This window comes from Quercus robur, chromosome 5 (assembly GCF_932294415.1).
Source record: "Quercus robur chromosome 5, dhQueRobu3.1, whole genome shotgun sequence".
Taxonomy (NCBI): domain Eukaryota; kingdom Viridiplantae; phylum Streptophyta; class Magnoliopsida; order Fagales; family Fagaceae; genus Quercus; species Quercus robur.
This window is the reverse complement of record NC_065538.1, coordinates 62,963,377-62,978,276: the sequence shown is the minus strand read 5'-3', so window position 1 is coordinate 62,978,276 and position 14,900 is coordinate 62,963,377. Positions and strand designations below refer to the sequence as shown.

General features: G+C 37.0%; 2 protein-coding genes across 2 annotated transcripts; both read right to left on the bottom strand.

Moving 5' to 3' along the window:
* Positions 1-846: 846 nt before the first annotated feature.
* Positions 847-2,152, bottom strand: LOC126726625 (photosystem I reaction center subunit psaK, chloroplastic). The gene is made up of 3 exons (XM_050431910.1): positions 1,928-2,152; positions 1,290-1,373; positions 847-1,173 (listed from the first exon to the last, which is right to left on the bottom strand). Exons 1-3 carry the CDS (start codon positions 2,006-2,008, stop codon positions 946-948), a joined length of 393 nt encoding a protein of 130 aa, XP_050287867.1. The 5' UTR covers positions 2,009-2,152; the 3' UTR covers positions 847-945.
* An 8,903-nt stretch (positions 2,153-11,055) lies between these two features.
* LOC126726624 (major pollen allergen Ole e 10-like) lies at positions 11,056-14,584 on the bottom strand. Its single transcript, XM_050431909.1, has 4 exons — positions 14,166-14,584; positions 11,876-12,214; positions 11,560-11,590; positions 11,056-11,453 (listed from the first exon to the last, which is right to left on the bottom strand). Exons 1-4 carry the CDS (start codon positions 14,224-14,226, stop codon positions 11,354-11,356), a joined length of 531 nt encoding a protein of 176 aa, XP_050287866.1. The 5' UTR covers positions 14,227-14,584; the 3' UTR covers positions 11,056-11,353.
* Between the last annotated feature and the right edge of the window lie 316 nt (positions 14,585-14,900).

Genomic DNA, 14,900 nt, shown 5'->3' with positions numbered 1-14,900 from the left:
TGTCAGTATAGAGCTAAGATGAAGAACAAGAGTGAGCAAGACATTGTGTTCCTCTTCTTCTTCTTTTGTTTTTGACTTTCAGTGGCTAGGGGATGTCGTCCCTGAGACTCTAGTTAGTTAGTTAGTTAGTTAGTTAGTTTGTTATTTTTTTTTTTTAATAAAAAAATCATTCAAAAAAATTGCGTTATTTTGGTTAGTAAATGGCAGCACGTAACAGAAATTTAACAAAGAACTGAATTGACTATACTTAAAATTTAGAGGACTGAAATGATAAAATGTGAAACTTAGAAGATTAGTTTTACATTTAGGCCTAATATTTAGTAATGTCCTATTAGGAGAGACTTATTGCTTTGGGTTCTTTCGTTATCTATGATGAAATTTATTACTATTAGCAACAACATTAATGTTGTCACTAAGTAGTAACATATCTACACCGAAATTAATGTTGAAGCTAAAATTTTTTTTTAAACTAAATATATGCAATGAAAATTAGCGTCAACAAATGTCATTGCGAATACTAATAGCTAGCGACAACATTCAAAGCATTAGTGACAACTTTTTTGTCATCGCTTAAAAAGTAATAAAGACCAAATTTCTTGCAATTTTGCTTCTGCTTTTTCACAAATGCTGCACAGTATGTATGTCACGGCGTATTTGTATGCAGGACTCCTTGAGTTTGACAAGATTTATGGTCTCAAAGCTGAATATGGCTAGAAATGAGTGATGTACTGGGTAATATTTTTCCCTTTTGTTTTTAAAATCTCTTTTAGGTCTTTAACTTGTGGCAAATGGAAAAGTAAAAGAAGATTCCTATGCCAATCTCCAACTAGCCCAACCTTACTCTCATGACCCCAAACTTTGGCTACCAATCACATTTTTTGGGAGTTATCAAACCAAACACAAGTTGCAAACAAGAACAACATAAAATAAGATGCTTAAGATAATTTACAGTGCACCAAGGTTCTTGAGGCCAAGAACAACCCCAACCCCAATAATGTGACCCAAAGATCCACATGCCAAAGTATCTGCAAGAGTGAAACCAGCTGGGTCACCAGTCTGTAGGCCAGAGTTCCTAACTTCAAGCTTTAATCCTGCTGTGGATTTCCTGTTTGCCGATGGTGCCAACCCAAACCTTCCAGCAAATAGCATCAAGGTTGTAGAAGTCACAATTATCTGTCCCACAAATATTTAGATTAGTTTCCAAAAAAAGGTGACCTTAATTTCCAAGTTGAATGAAATCCCATTAGAATTCATCCAACAAAAAGACACATATATAATCAAATCCTTACCAAATTTGTGGGTGAACCAATGAAACCTTCGCAACGAGCACCAAGAGCACCCTTGCCCTTACGCCTCATTGGTTGGATTGCTGCCTGAATGTTTAGGAAACGCTTAAAATTGCAATTATTGAAAACATCATATTCTTATCAAACCCCGTTAAACATTGTCTTGTGTGTGGTTGTGGACATTTCATGTAACTTGTGATTTACTCAAAAGGTCCATGCAAAGGAGAAAGATATCTCTAAGACAGTCTCATAAGATACTGTTTTCGTGAGAACAGCATTTTGTAGTGTGAGTGTTAGAGATTCAGACCCCACCAAAAAAAAAATCAGAGATTTATTTCATTCTATTTTGAAAATTAAGATGAAGTCATGAGTCACTTGACCTGCATGAACTTTCTATAGAATGCACAAAGTATTTTAAAAGACTATTATATACTTTTCATCCACAACTTAGATCTCCTTTAACTAGCAAGTGGCAAGTACAAAATCAAGCATCATCCAGAATCATTAGTACTTGAAAGGGAACAAATAAGGATCATTAGGATAATATGATGAAGAAATAATAAGCAACAAAAAGTAATTGCTCTTATTGCATAAATTCACTAGAAACACCAATAAACCTGTCTTGGAAAAAGGACACTGACCATGCTTTTAACAGGAGCTGCTGACAAATTGGGTCTTAACCCATTAAATTGTGGGAGAGAAGTCATCACAGCTGTTGCCATCTTCCAACCTCAATGGAAATTTGATCTAACAAGAAATGTGTGTAATAGCTCTCTCTCTCTCTCTCCCTTGATAGTCTTATAATTTTAGCATTTCCTTGCTTCAAAAGTATTATAAATTAGCGAACAAGAAATGCTGCACAACAGCCACATGAGCATTTTGTGGCTTCAGAATGCTCAGGCTTTGGATACACTTAGATACTTGCTGCTGACGTGGCTGTATTCCATTGGGTTTATCCAATTGGATAAGGTTTTTGGGTGCCTATAGAAAGGCCGAAATTTCTCAAAAAGATTTGCTGGGAAATGCTGATGCATTTGATAATGGGCCGTATTAGCCCGGTTTATGTTTCGGGTGCATATTGGGCAGATCCAGTGAGATACAAACCCAACTTTTGGCCAGTATTTTATTTTTAGTTTTTTTTTTTTAATGACAAACATTTTGATTTTTTTTTTTTTGAAAGGGTTATCACTTGTGATTATGAACATGATTTTAAAAATCAAATCCAATAGAGTGTGGCAAAATCAAAGTTCTACTAGTGGTCACGACATGACTCAAAAATAATTTTGGTTAAATTATTAACGTGAAATTTTAAAATCAAACCAATTTTATCGTACGGTCTCCTTTTATTTAAATAATAAAAATTAATCATTGGTAGCCTAAAGGGATGAGCTACACTGTTTTAGATATAGAGAATTGAAAAGCATAACCGATAGTTGAAGTTCACTTGATTTTGAAAACTTTCGATTCTCTATAATAACCTTTCAACATGTGTTGCATTTGTTAAATCGGCCAAATTTTTTCTAATAAATTAAATGGAGGAATCTTCTCAAACAAAAAAAATAAATAAATAAATGGAGGAAGGATTGAATGATGAAAAATTAACACGGTTAATAATAGGGGGACCAAGTTGAACTAGACTAATAATTTAAGGACCAAACTAGTATGCTACTCAGTTTATTGCTTTACAGGCCCAACTTTTCATCATCTCCATTTTGCTTTAAATAGACTAACCTCTTCGCATAAGTTACATGTATTTAGAGGTTTATATTTATATTTTAGATTTTTAATTTTTAAAAATATATTATATCGATTTAGAACGTAAAAGAGAATAAGAATGTGAAGAGAAAAATGAAATAATTGTCACCCGTTTGTGTTTTGAGTGGATAACATGTAAAATGAAAATGCAAGAGAAGGGCGTAGGAAGGGAAAATATATTGATAGTTTTAGTTATTGGTTGGTAGTATAAGTTTAGATCTCAATACTAAACTGATACAACCAAAGTGCAGAATTTTTGAAACAAAGTGTAGAATTTTTCGCAATAGCCTCTCATCTCCAAAACTATAATGGTAGTTGCTTGGTGTAAACCACCTGATGGTTGGTTTAAATTGAACTCAGATAGAGCCTTCCGTGGCAACCCTGGGATGGCAAGTTGAGAAGGGCTCATTAGAAATCATAATGGGCAAAGGATCAAAGGTTTCGCAAGATACATGCGTAACACAACACCAATAGTTTTTTCTTTTTTGGTAAACATGGAATATATTTAGAGCTAGGAACTAACCACAGGGGCTGCAAAGTTACAAACACGGTTACAAAATAGACCAGAGAGGTATTGCATCAATAGTTGAGACATCTCCACAGGCGGAGTGTCTAATAAACAAAAATCCTGTTGGCTAAAGACTGCCTTCTTGGCCAGGGCGTCGGCACAGGCATTAGATTCCCGGTAACAGTGCTGGATCTTCCAAGTTAGGTGCAGGTTCAGCAGGTTCCTATAGTCATCAATAGGAGCATATTGAGCATAGGAATCATTTTTGCTAGTTAAAAGGCTAATAACAGCTTTAACATCAAGTTCTATATACAAATCCTGGATCAATAGTTAGTTGCTAATAATGAGATTATCCCTAATGGCCTATAGCTCAGCTTCGAGGTTATTGACCTTGCCAATTTTTCTGAGAAATCCCTTCGCCCATCTGCCATGGTCATCCCAAATGAGTCCACCCCCACCCATTGGGCTTGGGCAAATCCATCTGTATTTAGTTTAAACCAACCTAGGCTCGGGAGGTTCCATCTAAGCTAAATTATATTATGGGTTGTGATAGGTTTTTGGGGGAGGACAAGACAAGAGAACTCGGATGCAAGGTTTTCAACATCCCACATCAGAGAAGGCTTGAGATTAGAATGTTGAAAGCTACATCTATTTCTTTGCAGCCATAGATTCCAAATACCAAAGAGGAAAAAGATGTCCCAAGTAAAATATTTATTAGGAATGGTGCTATTATTGAGGGCATTAACTTTAAGCCAAATATTACAGGGAGAAGAGAAAAATTCAGGATCATCGACAGGAATCCCAGCCTCAATCCAAAAGCATCTGGCAACATGACAATCCCTGAAAACATGGGAAATGTCTTCCACCTGAGAACAGTGAATGCATGAAGGGTTTTCAGTAAGCCCTTTGTGGTGAAAGGTGTTTTTAACCAAGAGACTATTGTGAATGCATTTCCAAAGGAATAAGTGCATCTTTGGATAGCATTTGAGTTTCCAAATCCATCCACCATCAAAGGAGAAAGTAGGACCTACCTCCCCGAAAGCCAGATTATAGGCATGTTTTGAACCAAAAAGGCCTTCGGCTTTCCCATCCAAGCAAAGTATGTCCTTGCTAACCAAGGCTTTCCTAAGGGGAATGGCTTTCAAAATCATCAGCCAACTATCAGGTATCATAAAGGAAATTTGGGAGTAGTTCCATTAACCATCAACCATGGTGTTCCTGACCAGCAGCTTTTCTTCAGCAAGGGTGAGGGGACCCTGTATCAACTACCCGAGAGGACCAAAGGTGGTCCATTTATCGTACCAAAAGGATAAGTTGCTATTGTTGCCAATAATCCAATGAGATCCTTTGGTGCATATCTCTTCGCTTTTAGTGATGGCAGACCAAGTTCTAGAGAACCCATGCTTCCCAAGGCGGTTTCTATTTAAGAATTTCCTTTTGAGGGTTTTAGCCCACAACTCCCCTTTGCAAATTTTGAATCTCCAGTAGAGCTTGGTTGTAAAGGACAGATTTTTCTGTTTCGCAGCTTTAATTCCTAAGCCTCCCTCTTTTTTATGGCTAATCACTTTATTCCATCCAACAAGGTAGATTTTCATTCTTTCATCCGTAGACCCCCAAATAAAGTTCCTATTAATTTTATTAAAAGCGTGTGAATTCTGGCAGGAAGGATTGTGCCTTGCATAACATAGGCAGGGATGGCCGAGGTAATAGAGTTAGTGAGACGCATCTCCCAACCATTGAAAGAAGGTTGGACTTCCATCCTGCCAACTTACTTTTTACCCTATCAATGATGAAGTTAAAGTCATGCCCTGAGGAGCCAGGCTATTTGAGGGGAAACCCTAAATACTTACCTAAGTTTGAGGTAGCTTCATTTATCAAGAACATTATGAATTCTGGCAAGAAGGATTGTGCCTTGCATAACAGAGGCAGGGATGGCCGAGGTAACAGAGTTAGTGAGAACACATCTCCCAGCCATTGAAATAAGGTTGGACTTCTATCTTGCCAACTTACTTTTTACCCTATCAATGATGAAGTCAAAGTCATGCCCCGAGGAGCCAAGCTGTTTAAGGGGAAACCCCAAATACTTACCTAAGTTTAAGGTAGCTTCAAAACCAATGGTCTCGCAAATGGAGTCACAGGATAGTTGGGAAACATTGGGGGAGAAGAGTATTTTGGATTTGGACAAGTTAACTTTGAGGCCAGATAGATCACAAAATGATTCCAACACTTCTTTGATGTTTTGGCTATTTTTGAGGTCAGCTTTAGCAAAAAGAACTAAATCATCAGCATAGCACAGATGGGAGAAGGTAGGTCCACCATAGGCTACCTTGGGGGGATCCCAAAGATTATTAGAACACTTGTCATGGATGAAGAAGCTTAGCATTTCCATACAAAGGATGAAAATATAAGGGGAAAGGGGGTCCCCTTGTCTAATACCCCTCGAAGGTAGAAACAGATCCAGCATACCTCCATTGAACAGCACAGAGATGGATGTGATCAAAACATAACTTAAGATAAGCTTTATCAGATATGGGGGGGGGGGGGGGGAACTTGTAAAGGTTGAGCATATCTCTTATGAAGTTCCAATCTAGCCTATCATAGGCTTTTTCTAAGTCAATTTTAATAGCCATGAAACCAGATTTTCCTTTCTTTGAGCTGAGGGTGTGGATTAGCTCTTGAACAATGATCATGTTGTCCATGCCTCTTCTCCTAGGGATAAAGGCTAACTGGAGGGGAGAGATAATTTGGTCTAAGAAGGGTCTGAGTCTTTGGACAATGATTTGTATATAATTTTGTAGAAAGTGTTGCAAAGACTTATGGGACGAAAATGACTAATGGATTCAAGACCATGGCATTTTGGTATTAGGACTAGAAGGGTTTGGTTAAGGTAATCAAGGATGGAGCTAGTCTGGAAAGCCTCAAACACCACCTTTTCAACAAACTCATGAACAATGGACTAGGAGTTTTGATAAAAGCCTAAGTGAAGGCCATCAGGTCCAGGGGCTTTGAAAGGCTTGATGGACCATAGGGCATTCCTAATTTCCTCGGGGGAGATTGGGAGGTTAAGGGATTCCAAGGCTTCCTCTGACAGGACATTGGACCAACTTGGGACCTCCCAAAAGCTTCTAAGAGCACTACTTTTCACAGTACATAATAGATTTAAAAGGCTTTTCGAACAACATCTGCAACCTTATTTTCCTTATGCACCCAATTACCCGAGTTATCTTTAATTTTGTCAATTATATTTCTTTTCCTTCTTACAATGGTTGAGGTATGGAAAAAGGAAGTATTTCTATTGCCAAGAATAGCCCAATTGTATCTCGATTTGATGGCCCAAAGATCATGTTCTTGTTGTAGGATAAGATTGTATTCTTTTAACAAATTCCTTTCCAGGTTTATAAGGAACTAGTTGGGGTTGTTAGCTAAAACATGCTAAGTGCCTTTGATTCTAGATTCCAGTCTACTCTTTTTATGAACAACATTCCCAAAGACTTCTTTATTCCACACCTTGGCTACAGTAGTGAAGGCTAAGTTATTGGCTTACAGGGACAGGAAGTTAGTCTAGTTATCCTGGACAAGCTTCTTGAAAAGGGGGTGGGATAGACACATGGGCTAGAATCTAAAAGGTCTATTAGTATGGTTCGCATTGCTCTGATTGACGCTAAGGAGTATAGGGCATTGGTCGAAGTGCAACCTAGTTAGATGGTAGATAGAGGCTTCAGGAAACAAAGTTCTCCAACTAGATTTTGCAAAGCAAAGATCAATTCTTTCTTGAATTAAGGCAACGAAGTCTCTTTTATTAACCTAAGTGAACCTAGGTCCTTGGAATCCCAAGTCCAACAGATTACAAGAATTTAGGCATTATTGAAACACCATGGCTTTGTGAATATTAATAGGTCTCCCCCCAAGCTTATCCTCGCTCGAGATGATTTCGTTAAAGTCGCCTAGAACTAACCAAGGCAGATTGTGAAGGGTAGCAACTTGGTTAAGGTTATCCCACAATATATGCCTTTCCCTATATCTAAGGCTCACATAAATAGCGGTAATGAGCCAAGACAGGTTTGAAGAGTGTAACTTAATGACTGCATATATCTCTTGTTCTGTAGATGCCGAAATGGTGACATCCATGATTTCGGTGTACCAGAGTACCCAAATGCCTCTAGCATAACCCACAGTATCAGCATGAGCCGCTCTATCGAAGGAAATCTTGTCAATTATTTCTTTCACTCTATTTCCACCAACTCAAGTTTCAATGATGATCATCATTGAAGGTGAGTGACAGCTAATGATATTTTCCACCGACTGATGGAAGTTAGGGTTTAAAGCTCCCTTACAATTCCACAAAATTATATTCATGGATAATTGGAGATTTGGGCCAGGGCACTCATCAATCAAAGGAAGAGTCCTCATCTGGTCCATCATGGTCCATCTCATGTCCTTCAAAAGAGACTTCATGAACCCCTCTCCCTGGATGAGCACCATTACATGTTCCATCACTCCCATCATACGTTCCCGTTGGCTGCCTACCAAACTGAAGGTTCGGATCAGGGCAAAGACTTCAATAATCTTCCTTCCTTCTATGTCGCCCATTATGTTGACTGCTATGGGCCTGTTCACAAACATTCTCCGCTCCATGAGTGTGTCTAGTTGGCTCAAGTCTCCTAAGATTAGCTCCCTTGATCTTGAGGGAAGCCCCCTCCAACCCAAGATTTGACTCTCCTTTCTTGACGATCTGTTTGACAGGAAGTTCCACCATGGGTTGTGCCAGTTGAACCAATCTGGGTTTGATAATGGAAGGTAACTGTTCATCTAGCTTTCCGGGGTGAACGGAAATATGTGACTCCAAACTTTCATCAGTTCCTCCTCGAACCAGCCCATGATGTAAGTTGGGGTTGCTTTGATCTCGGCGATCGTGATGCTTGAGATTACTATGATCTTCCCTTTGTAAAAGATTCCCCATTCTTGGGTTTCTGGGCTATCCATTGACTTTTCATTTCCCTTTGAATTGGCTACTTTGGACATGTTTTTTCTGGTTAAGGTTGGGGTTAGGCGTGTGTTTAGGGGAAGGAGAAGTTTTAAGGTTTGGTGAGTTTTTTGGGGAATGGGGTTCACCAAACGAGAAGGCAGTGGGAGGTGGGGGTTGTTCTTGGGTTTTGTGACTTGACACAGGAGGGTCATGTCCCATCTCACTAGACGGATATGAAGGGCTGGGGTGGGAAAGAGTGTCATTTTGAACCAATGGGTTCTTTCTTTTGGCATCCCTGGACCCACAGGAGGGGACCGGGATGAGGGAAAGGATTTCGTATCCCCTTTTCTTGGGCTAGGGAATTGGGCTTTGGGCCCGGGGTAGGGTCTAGATTTAGAGGATCTTTCCTTTCTTCTAGAAACTAGGGTCCAGGTAGCTTCACGAGTGGGGGAAGGTGGGGATGGGGTGGAGATGTCCTTCTTCGGTGTTTCCTCATGCACCATGTAAGGCTAGGCTTCTCTTTTATGCCCAACTCTACCACAGGCAAAGCAAAGAGTATTTAAGCCTTCATAGATGACCGGTTGGGCAAACTTACCAATCATGATGGTTCTAATCAAAGGATTATCAAGATTGACCTGAACACAAATGCGAGCAAAATGGCCCCACCACTCAAAGGCGGTGTGGGTGTCTATCCTAAGCACAGGGCCAATGGCTTGGCCAATTTCCTTGAGGGCCATTTGTTCATAATATTCAATCGGCGATTCCAGAAATCTCACCCATACTACAACAGAAGAGCACTGGACAGTAAATGGTTTAAAGTTTGGTTCCCAAGCTCTAATAGACAAGAACTGGTCCCCAATAAACCAAGGTCCCTCCTTTAGGACTTTTTTGTAGTCCTCAACTAAACCAAACCTAACTAGGTAGAACTCGTATTCAAGATCAATGCATTCCATACAGCCCACTAGTTTCCACAATGCCATTATCTTACTTTGAAGGAAATGAAACCCCACATTCCTACCAAAGGTTTTGATTATGAGAGCAAAAGCCCATCTACCTCTGAGACGGGCTTTATCGTCACACGAGAAACGCACTGATGCAACACCATCAGTGAGATCATCCAACTTACCCTCCTTAAGAGGATTACGATTGAAATCTGGGTTTTACGTGACAGACTGATATTAGCTAAAGAACTTGAAATTTCATATCTAACTTAACTCTAGCATTATGGTTCAGTTGATGCTTAATTCCTCTACAAATGGTTTTATGGAATCTCTTTTGACTGATTGTAGGAATCTATATGTTATACCTAACAAGCAAATTAGGCATGTCTTACGGGAAGCTAATAGGTGTGTTGATACACTTGCTAATTTAGGAACTACTTTTTTATCTAATTATATACCTTTTGTTGAACCACTGAATGTGGTGGAACTTTGGCTGACCCTCGATTTGGCTGAGCATGCATGTAACAGACTTATTAATAAACAAAAAAAATTAAAAAATAAGTATAAGTTTTAAAATTGCTAAATTTATTTATATGTCATTGTTCTTTCTCTCTTTTTTTGGTAGTAATTTGATAATTGGAAGGAAGATTTGAGCCTCAATCCTCTTTGTTGGATACATAGGATATACCAATTATACCATTTTTATTTTATATATCTTAAAAAAAAAAAAAATCATTCAACTATCTAGTGATACTCTTCAAAAAAAAAAAAAAAAAAAAAAAAAAAAAAAAAAAAAAAAAAAAAAAAAAAAAAAAAACCTATGAAGTGATGTTTGTATTTTTTAGAATTTTAAAAGAAATCAAAACAAAATGAAAAATTAAAAACACCACAATCTCTAATTTATTTATTTAATAAATATTTTTGTTTTAAACCTACATTAATTTAATTAGAAAAGAAATGGGAAATTTGGACTCATGTCATATGTGGGTGTTCACTGTTGGGTAAACATCTCCAAAATCGCGTGCCTGATGAAAGGAAAAGAAAGGGCTGGCCTTGATTGAAGGCTGAAGCTGAAGCTGAAGCCCCTCTCTAGTCTCTCTCTAGTGTTTTGCAGTACTACTGTTTGCTTCCACAATCTGACATACAAACAGATAACACTGCCCGAGGGTAAACAGTGTACAGACAGAAGTACTTTTGTTCTTATTTTTTTGGTTTTTTTAATCTGAATTTATTATGTTGGATTTGATTTTGGCAACGTATGAAGGACAAAATCCCATAAAAAAAAAAAACGTATGAAGGACAAAAGATATCACCCACCAAGATACCATAAATGGGCCCCCACAGTTTCAGTCTTTCAAGATTCACCCCTGTTGCTTGATACGTGATAATTTGAACTCTGTCTCGTGAGAATTTGATGGTTTGAGCCTTGTATTTGACATTTCAAAATGGATTTTTATAATGGTTAAGGTTTAATTTGTTCATTTTAGAAGTCAAAATATAGAGAAAGCTATGGAATGTGAAAGAGTGCAAATAGCTACAATTGAAACAGAGAAAGCTAAAAAAAAAAAGAAACAAAGAAAGCTAAAACAGGCAAAGATGCATAACTTAACACACAAATCTTAGACAAAATCAGATAAAAGCATATAATGGGAACAAATTAAAAGAAGGAAAAGAGAGATCTGCTTAGCTATAGATTCCTAACCCCACGACAAAGACACGCATAGTTTAACAAACCACAATTACAAAATCCCTTATCTTTTTTTGGGTACTTAACAAAATGCTAATAATATATTTAAGCCTGGATCCTCCTGCTTCTCTCTTTCCATTGCATTGAATAGTTTGGTATGAATAGGTTAATACCAATTTCTAAGTGCAGCAAATTAACTAACCACGCAGATCAGCTTCCAAAGTACAGAAGCAATAGAAGCACAGCAAGTTTCCACCACATACAGCTTGGATCATGCTTGGACGATGGTGGTGCTGAAGAGCTTACAGGTCTGAAATCAATACCAAACAAATATTAATCAATAGCCAGTAATTACATGTGCCCTCAAATGCACACCTATGTGTTGAGATGTAGCATAGGGCACAAAATAAACATACCCAGATGTACCGTAGGAACATTTACCATAACCTGTGACAGACAGCAAAGAGATCAGTATGGTTTTTATTTTCCAACTGAAACCATAAAAACAATATTGCACTTTAAAATGCTAATTTTAAAACAAATTTAAAACTACATTTCTGTAATAGTTAAATGATTAAATTCTCTACTTCCTGTCCGTTTAAACTTCCAATACAATTGGTAATGGTATAAGAGCTTTTGAACAAGTGGAATTTATCAACAGCCTTTCCTATTTTTATAATCATATATTACTGTAATTAACAGAGGAGAGAAGGCAGAGTTTATTTATCTTACTGGGGTTGTTTTTAGTGGTGGTAGCAGCTCCTCCAAAATTGCAAGCAATATCAGAATTCCCATTCTGTTGATAATAGTTGTTGAAAGCATAGGATGCATGAGACAAGAGGGTGTCAGGGTTGAAACAAAGTCCACCCTCTTGGATTTCTCTGCAGTCTGCCATTCCGAGTCCGCAAGCCCAGTCTAATGCATTCTGCAAATCAGCTTGAGAAACCCCAGGATGGGCAACACACCATGTTGTGCCATCAATGAAGGTTGTGTTGCCTTCTGGAGGTGACAATGTTGTCATTGGAATTGCTGTATCTGCCTTCTCTTGCACCACAGCTTCGGTTGTCAAAACTAAATATTTGTAAAATGAAGGGAATCAAATGAGGGAATAAAATTACAAATTGGTATTTCAAAATATTGTTAATTGATATTTAATCAACATGCCTTTTGGCATTAAGTATGTTTTAGGATCAATAAAACCATGAAGCTCTAAATATTTTGAAGAACTGTTATCCCGAGAGCTTAACTTATGAGTTAAGGCCTAATTATATTATATTAACATTTAACCATAACCAACAATTCCCAACAGATCATCTACACTAAATCTCTAATGGTGGGTTGTGCATATAAGCATTTAGGGGCCACTTAGCCTAGAACAACGATTATGGCACATTTGTCACATAAGTTACCCCAAAAAGTAAATAAGACAAACACCCATGCTCCATCACTATTATCTTGCAACATCAGCATTTTAACTGTTATTTACTGTCCTGAGGAATAATTCAACCAAAAAAAAGAAAAAATTGTCCTGGGGAATATTTCACTGATGTTTGAAAACAGAAATTGGGGTGTAGTATTTGAGGCTCGAATAGGATCAACTAAGGTGCACTCGGGAAGCAAAGTGTGTGACCCCCCACCACCTTTTTCCTTTTATCTTCTATAGCACCATTGAGCTCTTTCATATAAAACAATTACAAAAATTGGTGTGAAGGCAAGTGAGAAGCATTTTCAGAGTAGCCTTTCGGTTTTGAGTAGAAAAAAGAATAATTTACATTGCCATGATAAGAAATTGATATATAAAAACTAAAACTTTGACACAGCAAGGTAGATGCAATTAAATTAAATATAGATTTCTAGATGAAAAAGAACCCAAATCATTCAATAGATCCATAATGATTTTTAGCTTGTATTTTTATGATAATTCGAGATTTTTAGCTTGTAAATGGTAAGAGATCGAAAAAATTGTATTCATGAAGCTCGGAATATCATTTGAGCTAATGAATAATGCGATCTAATTGTGATTACAAATGGACCAACCATGGAAACCGATAAATGGGCAGTGAAAAGTCAAATTTGGCGTCAGAATATTCATTTTGGCAGGCTTGGGGTATGTAGCACTGTAGCAGTGCCCAAGTCACCACACTTTTGTAAAGTTTAGATAGTAACATGTTTTTCCCACCTTCTCCAAAAAAAAAAAAAAAAAACATGTTTTTTCCTAAACAAAAGAAGAAAATGGAAGTAAAAAGTAAAAAAAAAAAATCTATTACTTACTTACATTTTGGATTTTTAAAAAAAATAAATAATTGATTATGATTTATTATTTATTCAATGGTTTACAAGCGTATATTCATAATTATTATGTGCACTTTTTTTATGCATAATTTGACTTTATTTTTTAAAAAATATATAAAAATATCATTTAATAATGCACCATGGTAAATTTGTTTATTTATTTTTTATAAAAAAATAAATTTGAAGACATTTCACTAGACGTGCCATTTGAATTACAAGCTCTTGGAACAATGATCAAATGTTGAGAAAATGACACATAATAATCTAAAATATTTTTTTTTATATAACAATAATCTATAAATGTTGAAAAAATGACGAAGACAAGGAGGTTAATTAGGGCTATATGAACATATTATCCACACTTTTTTTTTTTCTGGAAATGAAAAATTTTAGGATAAATTATAGAACATTTGCCTATGTGGGAAAATTTTTTTAAAAAAAAATTAATCTTCCATTAATGTTTTTTTTTTTTTAAAAAAAAAACCGAAAAAAAGGTGTGGTAGGGATATAAAAAAAGGCAAATAAACAAACAGTATATTGACCTGCAAGTGCCAGGTTCTCAACAAGAAGTTAGAATAAAGAAATAAGAACAGTGAAAAAATATACAGAAAATGAGTAGCTAGAGCAACAAATATAGTACATACACCACCTAACAAGTCAAGCCCATTAATAAGAAAGAGGAAAGAAACACCAAAAAAGGGTGAGCATATAACAAGAAATAGAGCATTACCCAGATAGCATTCGATCAACAAAAGGCACTGCAAAAACCACATTTTCTTTGTCATGGCCATCGCTGCTTCGCCTCACCCTTCTGCCTAGCTAGAAAGCCTTTTCAAAGCCTCTTTTTGCTCAGCCTAAAACCAATAACAAAGGCAAAATGTCTCACTCTAGCTCTCCATGAACACACTTTGTCTCTCTCTCTCTCTCTCTCACTTTGAAAGCTGGAGTACTAGAAGTATGAGAATGTGGGGTGTTTGAGGGAATCAGTAGTTTCTTCGACGAAAATCATGTTTCACTTTTTTTTTGAGTATTTGGTCAACAGGGTATGATTATGGTGTACGCATCAGAAGAGTATACCACTTTGACAGGGCAGACGGTGGATTCATTTTTAGACTTTCACAGATATATGGAGCTTTATTTAAGAAGGTGGTAGAGTGAGTCCAGCGATAAAGCAAGTTTTAGCTCTCTCTTCCTCGATCAACTTCTCGCGATATATTGAAATTCTCTTTAGTTTCCCTCATTCTATGAGGTCATTCTGGTCCATCTCATTTTACTTAAAAAGTTAAAATAATGTTTTTTTATTCTTGAAATTTACTTAAAACTTAAAAGAATGTGAAATATACTCAGTGGCTTGTTTGGAAGTTTAGATGAGAGGAGGGTAAAGGGAAGTAGTGGGGAGGAGAGTAGAGAAGAATGATTTCTCTTTATTTTGTTTGGATGTTTTTAAAATTAATAAGGGGAAGAG

Bases quoted from the DNA above. Each gene is read 5' to 3' on its own strand.
- LOC126726625 (XM_050431910.1), bottom strand. From the start codon at position 2,008: ATGGCAACAGCTGTGATGACTTCTCTCCCACAATTTAATGGGTTAAGA. The intron at 1,374-1,927 runs GTCAGTGTCCTT...CTAAACATTCAG, and splicing joins CAGCTCCTGTTAAAAGCATG to GCAGCAATCCAACCAATGAG. The intron at 1,174-1,289 runs GTAAGGATTTGA...TTTGTGGGACAG, and splicing joins TTGGTTCACCCACAAATTTG to ATAATTGTGACTTCTACAAC.
- LOC126726624 (XM_050431909.1), bottom strand. From the start codon at position 14,226: ATGGCCATGACAAAGAAAATGTGGTTTTTGCAGTGCCTTTTGTTGATC. The intron at 12,215-14,165 runs GTAATGCTCTAT...ACAAATATTTAG, and splicing joins GTTGATCGAATGCTATCTGG to TTTTGACAACCGAAGCTGTG. The intron at 11,454-11,559 runs GTATGTTTATTT...TATTGATTTCAG, and splicing joins TGTTCCTACGGTACATCTGG to ACCTGTAAGCTCTTCAGCAC.